General features: G+C 46.4%; 1 protein-coding gene across 1 annotated transcript; it reads right to left on the bottom strand.

The window, feature by feature from the left end:
• Positions 1-245: 245 nt before the first annotated feature.
• On the bottom strand, positions 246-4,988 carry KCTD12 (potassium channel tetramerization domain containing 12). The gene has a single exon (XM_074815508.1). The coding sequence runs from the start codon at positions 4,756-4,758 to the stop codon at positions 3,751-3,753; it is 1,008 nt and encodes a 335-aa protein (XP_074671609.1). The 5' UTR covers positions 4,759-4,988; the 3' UTR covers positions 246-3,750.
• Between the last annotated feature and the right edge of the window lie 7,160 nt (positions 4,989-12,148).

Here is a 12,148-nt window from a genome sequence, read left to right as displayed (position 1 = left end):
TGACCAGCACTACAAAAATTCTCTGTGACACTTAAAAGGAAAGTATGCAGTCTGAGCATTATACATTTCTGCTTATCTTGCACTAGAGATCCCTATACACATAATATTCTTTGCTCGATGCTTCTGCTTTACATATTAGTTTGGAGACTTTTCTGAAGTTATGAATATGATATTGGGGAAGAGAGAGCAAAGCTAATGACATCTTTACCAAGAGTAAAAAGGACAGCATAAACCACACAACGGAGTTAATATTTAAAGAGCAAGAATTTAATTTGGTATGCAATGTTTTCCTAGGAGGATCTTTATTTTCAATGCTATACATGTGAAAATAAGAATGAATAAGTGGCTCGTTATCTACATGTATAAAAATATAAACATCCTATCAAACAACTGCAAAGTCACCCTTCATTATATGCATCACAGAAAAGATCTACGCCTTAACTTCTAAGTAAAAGAACGACTGCCTTTGTTTTTTTGATAGCATTTATAAACACTACTGCATTCACCCATAAGTACATGAACTGTGAACAACAACAGCTACAAAATGTATACAGGATTCCAGTACTGTGCCTTTAGATTTTTGCCCTTCTGCACGTCAACAGGTTAGCAGTCTCATAGTGTTTATCTGTTCTTTGAGCTCTCAGTAGAAGAGAGGAGCAAAACTCAGTGACTTTGCCCTGGGCATTTTACCTTTTAAAAATTTTACTGAAATTACTGAGTAATGTTTAAGAAAAATATAATCTTCTGTGGCAAACCATCAAATGACTATTACATTTATGGCACCATCATTTTAAGCCTAAATGTAATGCGTTATCAGTAAATGAAGGGCCCCGTTTCCTAATACTAATAATGCTTAGAGTTTTTAGCAAAAATGAAAAGATTAAAAAATCATCACTTTATGTTTTTATTACACCCACTTTTACTTAGAATACGAGAATTTCTGGGTCATCTGCCAGCAAATGGATAGGCAATCATTGATCAAAATACAGACAATCTTTGTTTTAGAGATGCATTCAGCCACCTGGACGTTTAGTTTTGATTCACATTCAAGCAAATATGTAATTGATTTCAGTTCTACAAGCTGATATTCAATTTTTCCATAGAAACAGGTATAGGAAACCAGTAAAACATTACCATATTATGTACATAGCGTAATATGTAAATGCTCAGCTAGGTATAGTATGAAATCCTGTAGCACTAAAATGATTAAAAAACTAAATGATTCCTGTAAAATGTTTATATACTGTATATATATGTACACTAAATCACAAGTTCAATTTAAAACTGCCCCTACTCATAGCTCCTATGATGGATTTCGTAAGCTACCAGATTCTTAAAAAAAGAAAGCAATCTAGAGCGAATTTGAACACTTTACTGAAAACTGATTTTATACAAAATCTTAAAAAACATACTTCAGAGTTACTCAACAGAAACTAGAAAAAGACGGTCATTGTTCTTGAGAACAGCATTGTAAAGACCTAGTAGCTGTGATCAATGTCCTTTCACTTGTGGTATAAATAAGTTAAGCACAAAGAAATCATCTCAGAGTAAGGCATAGGACAAACAGGTTTCATTCCATTTTCAGGTGTATTGGCCTCTCACTCTATCTTATTGCTCATCTAATTTGGCAGGTATACATTTCTTTCCTTTTAAAAATACTTCATTATACAACTATCTACAACTGGACAATACCCAGCATTTTCATACGCACATCTTCAATTTAATCACATTGATAAACAATCTTGCTAATATTAAAAAAACCCAAACATGGTGATGCAAATTATTTTCAGTTTTATGCAGTTGTGCATGCGCTTAATGAAAGACCAAGTGGTGAACACAGAAACTGAGCACTGAAATTCCACTCGATACATACGTAGCTATAGCTCTTTTCAAAGGAATTAAGGTTTTAAAAATAAAACCCTACTGTGAAATTCTTTGGTTAGAATACAAGTGCTAGCAGTATTTTCTAAATTTGGAGTTAGAACAATTTATTATTCAAGAGTATTAAAAATGTAACTTCAAGCCTTTAATATGTACTGCTAAATTCTTCAAGACTTTGGATACATTTAGGATATTTTTCCGTGAAGGTCTGAACAGACACTACAGCTTTTAAAATCAAGTTCAGGTTTTAAAAGAAAGTGCTTTTGCACCCCAGTGTTCACGAATTTATTAGAAAGAGCTGCTCGGTCTTCCCTACTGTAAAACCTGCTGCTCAGATCGTCTGTTCCAAAGCAAGCTATGCCTGCCTCCTCCGGGAAAGAAAGACTGATAGCATGAACCAAATACAGCTTAGAATGGGTAATTTCCCCTGAAGAAAGGTGGCATTGTTCTTGTTTTTGTACGGATGGGGCTTAATCCTTTCTAAGAAACACTAAGTTTGTCTAGGAAGAGGTACTTAAGCTCAGCAGTGATGTTGCCCTAGTAGTACTGCCATGAAAACTAAGAAACTGGTTCCTAAAAAAGTGGCTTCAGCATCAATTCTGTTGGCCTCAAAGTTTTACAGCACTAACATGACAAAACTTAAAGTAACAAGCAGGATACTCTTGATTACACTTGCAATGTACATCTGTATTAATTCAACGTACATGATTTCAGCTTCCCAGGAAGCAGGCCCTACCTTCACTCTGGCAAGCCTGGCTTCATCTCACCCCCCATCGTTCTGAGGGTGTTTAAAGAAATATGCATTCAGATTTCTATGCATATCACAGACAGTAACTTCCAGAGAATTATAAGGACTTCACACCACCCATGAAAGATACAATTCACAAGCACTTTAATTTTTCAAAGCGTCATTGTTTTACCTCTCGAGGGAATAAACACGTATCTCTGAGGACACTTTATAGTTCAAATAGTTGGTTATCCAGCGAACCTGTCCTTTTACATCAACCTTACACGCCTGCTGTGCAGGCCCTGGTTCAGTTTAACAGCTTGGAGAGGGGAGTTCAGAGACATAGGGAGCAGAGATGGGAGATGGATGCAACCGGTCATGAAGGGCCACATGCAAGCCTCCTGCAAAATTACTCATCTCTACAGATGAAGTACGAGCTGGAGTGCCAACCCCTCACAGTCAGGCATCATTTCTATGTGACGGTCCTCTATAGACAGGCATCACTTTGATGGGATGGGGCGGATAAAACAGATCGTTATGGGTCCACCCAACAAGGTGAAATCCCGCTTAAAGGTATGGGGATGAGAAGAGACAGCCATTTGTCATGTCATCTTCAACAGAAGTTTCTGAAAAGCAACTGAAGAGTTCTCACCCCTAAATGGGTGGGTTTTAAAACACCCTACCCTGACAGAGCTATCACTCAGCTCCTGTGTGTGAAGAGAGGCAGGGGCTGGGTGCACACGCACGCTTTCCTGGGATGGGTATTTGTCTACTCCCGCTACCTCTCTCCTTCCTCGCTACCAACACAGCTACTGGGAGGCATGGGAGGGACGATGATGGTGCAAGCCGGGATACGGCGGCTGAGCAGGGGCTTGGGGGACAAGCAGGGACATGGCGGCCGAGGCACAACATGGTGACCTCCTGTCCCGGGGGCCGTCAGGAGGTGCGTGCAGGAGGGGTGGGGGCTGCGCTGGGGGATGGCCCGCCTTGTGCGTGGAGGCAAGCACCGGGGCGAGGAAAGCGCAGGGGGCCATATCCCCCCTCCACGTCCTCCTTCCTCTGGGCCGGGAGGGGACCGTGGGTGTGAGGGTGTGCAGGGGCCGCCCACCGCCTCATCCCCACGCCACGGGCCGGGCGGATGCTCAGTCCCGGCAGAAGACATACTCGGTGTAGCTGGTCCAGATCTTGTCATCGGCAGGACCGCCCTGCTCGGGGGCGAAGGCGCAGGTGCCGGTGGAGGAGCAGGCGGCCATGCGGAAGCCGGCCTCGGAGAGCCGGTCGAAGGCTTGCTCGAGGAAGTTGAACTTGAGGTAGTAGCGGGCGGTGTAGCGCTCGGGAGGGCGGTCGGGGTCGCGGCTCTCGTTCAGCGTCTCCCCGAAGACCTCCTTGGCCAGCGCCGTCTTGCCGCAGACGGTGATGCGGGCCACACGCCGGAACTTGGCGTCGGCCTGCGCCTCCCGCCCGATGGTGTAGGAGCCCCGGTAGCCGATGGTGATGTAGCCCGAGCGTCGCCCGCCGGCCCCGTCCAGCGACTGCGAGGGCGTCAGCAGCGGCCCGCCCGAGGGGCTGCGGCTGGCGGTGGGCGACGGGGCGGACGCCGCGGCACCGCCGCCGCCTCCTTCCAGCGGCTCGGCCTCCAGGTAGCCGAGGAGCGGCGGCGGCGGCGGCTCGTCGGCGCAGAGCGAGCCGTCGCGGTGCAGGGCGGCGGGGCGGGCGGCGGCGGCAGCGGCCCGAGCCTGCGCCAGGCGGCGAGCCAGGTCGGGCAGCTGGAAGTACTCGGCCTCCCGCTGGAGGCGGCTGCGCTCGGGGAAGTGCTCGGGCAGCACCAGCTGCAGGTCCCGCAGGTAGTCCAGGATGTAGCGGAAGAGGAAGCCGTCGCGGTCGAGGAAGAAGCGGCCCTTGCTGTCCCGGGGCAGCTCGCTGGGCTGCTGCTGCGAGAACATGCGCCAGAGCAGCGAGTCGCGCACCGAGACCACGGTGCAGCGCCGCGTCACGTACACCTGCCCGCCCACGTTCAGCTCCACGATCTCCGGGAAGGACGACCAGCCGCCCGCCGCCGCCGCCGCCCCGCTCCCCGCCGCCCCGCCGCCTGCCGCCGGCGAGACGCCGCCGCCGTTGGGCAGCCCGCGGGCGCTGTCCGCCAGGGCCATACCGGAGGGAGTCCGCCGCCGGCGGGGAGCCGCCGCCCTTCCTCCTCCTCCTCCGCCTCCTCCTCCGGCCGCCTGCGCTCCGGCGGGGCCGCCGCCGCCCGCGGGGGAGCGCGCAGCCCCCTGCCGCTGCCCGCCGGCGCCTCCCGCCCCGTCTGTGCGCGGAGCCGCGCAGTCACTGCCGCTCCGCTGCCCGCTGCCGGCCAGGCGCCTCCGTCGGGCTGCGAGCGGAGAGCCCCGGCGGCGGCGGCGGGGCCGTGTTTATGTAGCGCGGCCGCACCTCACGGGAGGCGTGGGAGGCTGGCGGGAGGCAGAGCCGAGCGCACGGGGAGGGGAAGGGGACGGCCCTGCACTGACGCAGGGTCCCCCGTCGTCGTACCCCCACCCCACCCCACCCCACCCCCCTCACCCCGGTCCTCCTTCCCCGGCTGCGGCGGGGACCCTCTCCCCGCCCGCTGCGCGCCCGCCGCGCTCCGCTCGCCGCGGACGGGCACCGCGGTGTGCGGCCGGCGGGGGTAAAGCCTTGGGGGGGCGTGGGGGTGGCCGACCCCTTCCCCGCACCCCTCCGGGCTCGCTCCTCGGCTTCTCCGAAACGTCTCGTCTTTTCGCAGGCAAGAAATCCCCTCCCTCCGCCCCGAGGTGCAGGAGCGGGGAAGCGGCGGGAGCTACTGCCCCGCCGAAGGAGCCGTGCTGTGCCCCTGCTAATCTCTCTAAGGCTTGTCCAAACCCTCGCCAAGTGACACCCCCCGACGAGGTAACCGTGTCCCCTCCCTCCTGTCGCCTTCACGGGGGAAAACGCGAGCGTGCGGTGCTGCCCGCACTCGCTTCACCCGGGTCCCCTGCCTGTTTCTGGGCTTGCAACACCCCCTCACTACGCGGGTGTTTAACGCCCTCGAGGACCCCGGGAGAACCGCCAGCCGATCCGCATCCCTGGGGGGAGACTCGGCGGGAGCCGCGGCGCGCCCCGTCGGGTGTCACCGAGAGCACCGTGCCGGGGGTGCCCCGCCGTCGGGGGTCGGCTCCCGCCGGCCGGGGGAAAGACCCTGGCGGCGAAGGGTACCCCGGAGCGGATGGGGTCCCCTCTAGCTGCCTGTCAAGCGGTACTTCACCGTGAGAGCCTGGCTCCCCGTGTCTGCATGGATGTGTGTGTAATCGGGTGCCCTTACAGCTCACATTTAATTTGGATTAATTAGGTACATCGGGATCTGTGTGAAACATAAGCACCTGTTTAACATGCTTTGGCAGAGAGCATTAAAATTATGTTTCAGGCTTTTGCTTGAATTCCATCTACATTTCTGTGTCTCCTTGCAAGCAACAGTGAAGAGCTGCTGCCTCAGTGTACTCAGTTGCTCTCCTCTGGGAGTTCAAGCGTGCTTTCTTTCTCGAGAGAACAGCTGAAAGGACAGGGAGGTCAGAGGAGCACGAAGGCAACGGTCAATGCCTTCCCTTCGCAGGGATGAAGGAAGTCCTCTCTGGGCTACCCTGCTGCAAATGCGCTGATGCAGTGGTCCATGAAGTAGAAATCAAAAGATGCAGAGGCAGGGGGTAAGAAGTCCTTCAAAAATTGAGAAATGGGAGAGGAAGGAGAGGCAAGTTAGTTCTCAAGAGCAAGTTAAATTTGCTCAAGAGAGGAAGAGGAAGGAGAGGGGAAGTTGAGAAACAGAAGTTTTGAAAAGAGAATAGATAACAAGGAAGAATGATGTGCCAAGGGAGAGCGGACAGGGAGATATCGTGGTCTAAGGAAGGCAATCAGGTGAGCTTGGGGCACCGGATACTCAGAAGTTACAGGAGTTTAATCTTGAACAGGACTAAGAATAGGGTAGCAAAGATGCAGAACGTTGCTTTTTCCATATTGGAAAGGCAGCTGCAAGGACTTTGACCACCAAGTATTTTCGTTTGTGGGAGCAAAATGACAAAGTAGGTTCATCTGATGTTTTGCTGACATTTTGTAACAAGCAGCTTGTTTCTCTCTTCATTTTTTGAGGGGAGTAGGAGAGAGGTGAAAACAGTTCTGAAGGATCAGGGAAAAATAAAATAAGCCTGAATGAAGTTGATTTGCTACCCATTTAAACATCTGAGTTTGTCACTATAGAAAAAAGGGAAAATAACATGACTTATCTGCCAGCACACAGGGAATCTTTGTTTTCTTCCCTTACACTATTTTAGGGTCAATTCGCCAGACTAAAAGCACATGAAATTTTCACATGGTGGTTTACTGGTGACGGTTTCATGGAGTTACTTTTACCTCTTAGTCTCTTAATGTGGCATCTCCCCCACGTCACCCTGCTCCTGGCCATACTTAGCAAGAAGCCACCTCAAGAGCCTCCCACAGATTCGTATTTTAAACTCTGCTTCCCTAGTGTGGGCTCTCTATCGAGAGCACTGTGATTAAACTGTGCACCCAGAAGATGAGATCATGTAGTGCTCGTGCGGGCGCTTATTCACAGCAGAATTTGCAGTGGAAGATTTTGTACCTACCTGCAGGTGAGTCTTACAAATGCTCCTATATAAAAAACTGGGATGTTTAATTCATCTGTTAATTAAAACTTCATTTGTCTGGCATTAGGTGAGTATTAATGTAGGTTAACAAAAATAGCGCTAACATATTTATTAGACTTGAGCTTTTTATTTGCCTTGAGCTTTGTTAGATTTGAGACCATTGTTTATGTTTAATAGATCTTCCAGCTCATGTTTCCAGAAGCTTCACAGACGAGTAAGTTATTCTGCTCCTTCAGACATTAGCTCTCCAGAGCTTTACCTCCACCTGCCTACCATCTAGTGGGAGACCAGATGTAAAGGACCCACCATGGTCCTGTGCAGCACCATATGATGTCCAAAGCCATGCACATTATTGGGGGGGGAGGAGGCACAGCTGTAACAGGCGCCTTATTTGGGCCACTGTTCCAGGTTTTTCTTTAGGGATACAAACCAGTTCGTCCCACTGCAGTGTCCTGTGTGCCAACGTGCAAGCTGATCCCTGACTCCCCTTCAAAAAAGGAAGCAAGGAGCCTTCTAATGGGAAGACACTGTTCATATAGCCTGTTCAACAGTCCTGGGCAAAGACCCAGCTTGCAGTGTTTGTCTCTGAGATAGCTGCAATTTTCTGGGTTTAAAAACATGCACAACACTGAAATATCTGGTTTGAAGCAACCTCTTTCACAAGAATTATCTTCTCTGGGCATTTCACTGCTGCTTTATGCAAGCAAGGGTACTTTGCATGGCTGCGAGGCTCTGGTATATTGTAACTTATTTCTTTAACAGATTTTTTCCTCTTTTCACAAAATACTCAACTAGCTGCTTCCCCATTTCCAATCTCTTCTCATTTAGCTATGTTTGTCTCCAGTGAGGAGAATTTGACTCCATCTGGGGGTATTCCAATGGGTAGATATATCAACTATTTTTACTTAGGTGTCAGTCACCAGGTTGCATAACACAGTCATAATCTCAGTGTTTTATTCTTATTTTGAGTGGGAGACAGTGAAATATTAGTACATGTAACATTCAAGGCTGCCACAGAATGCCTTGTAAGGCATACACCCCGCTGTAAAGGGTGTTGAATATTAAATATGGTCTAATGGACGGACTAGGCTTTATGACAATAAATGTGTAGTTGAATATCTTTGACTTTGCAGTACCATGACATTTCTGAGCAATAGCTCCTTCGGACAAGACAGTCACAATTTCAGTGTTTGCTGTTAGCTGCCTGTCAGAACTAGCTACGTGTTGGGTGCATGCTGTCTTAATGTGATGGGATCCAACAGCTTTTCTTCTCTTAATATTTTGAGAAATTTGCCCTGGTTTTGGGGTGTTTGGATTGGTGGGGTTGGGAGAAAGGGGGACACTTGAGGACACACACCACACTTTTATTGTGTCAGTGTTTAGAAAGATGTTTCCATCACGATGGAATGAAGAATGAGCCCCTATTTTGCATTTTGGGTAGGGCATCCATGGGTGGTCCAGGTTTATTCAAAGCGGACTGTTTCCTGCACAAACCATAGAGGAAGGGTAACACCTAGTGGGAGTAAACCCACATTGCAATTAAGAAATGCAAAGGGCTCCTAGGTATGGCCAGCAAGACCCAAGATGCATAATGAAGAGTATACTTTGGTCACAAAAAGTAGATGTAAACTATTATATTAGTATCTTCAACTTCTTTGTGAGAAACTTCAGAAAGCAAGAACACATTTTATCTCTGATCTGAACTAAAAGTGGTGGTTAGCATTTATTAATTCTTCTTTCAGTCTATATAGTGTGAAATGGTACAATATTGCTTAGAAAATGCCTAATTAGATATGACTGAATTGTTTGAATTTTTATACTGAATTTAATACCAAATTCAGTTTTAGCATCCTGCATAAAACCAACAAAAGGAGTTAGTGATCTAAACTGAACCAGAGGCTCAAATATGCTCTTTTAAGCTTTACAACCTTGCTTAGAGGATGCAGGAAAAAGAATATGGTTAGTCCCACAGAAAAGTTTATTGCCTAAGAGTTGAGAGCTCTTCACATTTTTGGAACTTATGTGCTCTCTAAAAGTGTGTGGAGTTCCATAGGTTTGACTTCAGTCAATGGATGGCTATTAGATGAAATCTTTCCCATTTCTGAATCATTGCTCAGGGTGAAATTACCAGGCTCAGCGTTATACTCAAGTGATACCAAGTACTGTTGCCAAAAACTTGAATTGTGAATTATTCCACCCAAAGACAGAAGAACTTAATTACTTCTAAAGAGGGCGCGCTCTCTCAGCAGACTTGGTCTCATACACGGTTTATAGCTGGACAACACAAATACACAAATTCATAGGTTTCCATGTTTCATGTGAATTGTAAAGAATGTTATCAGTGAAGTTATATCTGATAGTATCTGTTCATAGAAATTGTTTTTCCTGTGTGTTTGCATATACAGTGGAATATGTTTAGCTGGAACTGCATGTTCTAGGAAGTCCAACTGCTATGAAAATACACGTGTTCATGCATGAAAGTTATTGAAGAATCATAGAATAATTCAGGTTGGAAGGGACCTCAGGAGGTTACCAAGTGCCTCCTGACAGAGTGATACAGACATTGCTCTGCATAATTTTGTGAGGGCAATGCTCTGCAGAGCCTGAGGGGAGAGGGAGGGGGGAAGGACAGCCATTAGCTGTGTATTCCATGTCCTTGGCTGATACAAAGCTACAGAGTGTGGCTGAGAAACATAATCAAGTAGCAAGTAGTGAAATTCAGAGCTGTATTCATTTCCTTCAAACACCTTTGCAAAAATTGGAAGACAAAATGTACCCTCTCAATGTCATGATAATGTGTAGGTTGTTTCTGCCTCAGTAAAGAAAAACATTGAAGGGGACACCTTCCACACATATCTTGAGCATCACTGAATTTGGAGGACACAAGAAAAGAAGCTATGTACCTTATGCCAAATGTGGAAGTACTCCCACCTGCTCTTTTCAGGTGCTATCTAGGAAAATGTGATGCTTGTTTTCCTGTTTCCCTGCTTTGGTTAATTATCAGGAAGTTACAGCTCTGCCTGATACCAAAAAAGCAGAGGACAGCTATGTCATTTTATAGTATGTAATGCTGGTATTTTACCTGCAAAACATGGGAGGTTTTTCTCCTATGCTGAATTACTCATAACCCCAATGGAGCAGTTTTAAATCAGAGTTCTTTTTGTGAGCCTTGGCTCTCTGAAATTAATCTTCCATATCTCTGTGAAACGTTTCATTCATGTCTTCAAATCTTCCTTTAGCAATTTTCCTATCTGTGAATAAATAGCATTCTGACCCAGCTTCTACCACAGCAGCGACAGAAAGACAACCAGACTTTTGCAAATGTGAGTGGAAACTACATTGATCTTCTACATTAACCATCAACGTGAATCAACAGCCTTACACCATCTCCTAGAATTTGACAGTATGAAGATTTAGCAAAAAAGCTTCTCCTAATAGGGAAAATACAACTCATTATCTAGGTAATTAGGATATCAAAACCAACCTCTACTCACACTTCTTATCAGCCTGCCTCCCTGTAGAGTCGATCAGGCTTCAGAATAGGTTTTAGTGGGAAAAAGCACATTTTTTGAAGGGAGCTACAATCAAAAGAGCATTGGTTTGCAGAGGAGCAAGTTAAGAATTGTTCCTAAGTCTATTTCTCTGAGAAGCCAATCTCAAGGGTGGTGTCGTTACTGGGCAGGAACTATATTCAGGAAAAAATTATTTTTAATTAAATTTTCAAAATTTACAGGTCTTGCTTATACCCTTTTCTTAAAAAATGTGCTTTAACAAGGAATTCAAAATGTATTAATCATTCAGCAGAGTGATTCTTCAAAGGTAAAATAGCTAATAATAATGACATTGGTGATTGTGTGTTTCAGATTTATGTATTCACTTTAACTGTGATTACTGGAGGTATACTATTCACTAATCTAGCACTTTTCAAAATCATACCTGTGGTCAGTGAACAGTAATTAACGCATTTGCTTTTGTTTTCTGCCACTGTGTACCAATGCAAGCTGTTCTTAACCAGTGTTAACTCTTTAATTTAGATTAAAATAAACAAGTGAAATGCAATCATTCATTTTGTCAGACTCAGAAATTGAATGTTCTGCTTTGTTCTGTTTGCATCTTTTTCTGTTGAAATCAGTTTTAAATTCCTGTTACATTTAATAGAAGAAATACCACAATCCTTACCAGGGATGCTTACAGCATCTGTAAAAGTATGAAGGAGTGAAAACCTGCAACAGACACTCTAGTATAGATATGTTGGCAACTGATTTTTGACTACCTTAGCTACCTTTCTTGACTACCTAAGAAAACCATGTTTGCACTATTTTTTTTCCTTACCGAGACCTAAGCTCATATCATCGATGGCAGAACTGACAGTTTTGGTGTCAAACCCTGCTTGTTTCACAGCCCATGTAGACTAACAAGTGATATTAAACTGTCAAGGAATGAACGACTTCAAAATGCTTGTATAGTGTTTCACAGTCCCCTGCTTGCTCATGTCCCTCCAGGATATCAGTCCTGAAGGATGCTTTGATTATGGTAGAGATGGTTCCAGCTTTCTACTAGGCTCCATAGTTAAGTATCTGTCCACCAGACTTCATTATCTCTTGACACAGACTGAAATGAAATTAATGAAGTCGCATTAGAGAGTCGATGTTCACCTTCCCATCTGGAAGATGAAAACCAATTATATACACATAAAGAGAGAGACCTTTTATTGTTTTAGGATACTCAAACTTGTTTCTCCTTCTTTGGCCTCAGACCGCAGACCCTTCTGCGTGGAGGGTGCAGCTCCACAAGCTCTTAGGTGCTCCAGGCACCCTAGAAAATATCCACTTTTTCAGGACCTTGCCAAAGTACGTGTCACTGATGGCTGTAACTAGGGTTCATGCCAGTGGGG

This window comes from Strix aluco, chromosome 2, assembly GCF_031877795.1.
Source record: "Strix aluco isolate bStrAlu1 chromosome 2, bStrAlu1.hap1, whole genome shotgun sequence".
Taxonomy (NCBI): domain Eukaryota; kingdom Metazoa; phylum Chordata; class Aves; order Strigiformes; family Strigidae; genus Strix; species Strix aluco.
This window is presented reverse-complemented; position numbering and strand designations above follow the sequence as displayed.

Excerpts from the sequence above, each read along its gene's own strand:
- KCTD12 (XM_074815508.1), bottom strand. The coding sequence starts at position 4,758 with ATGGCCCTGGCGGACAGCGCCCGCGGGCTGCCCAACGGCGGCGGCGTC.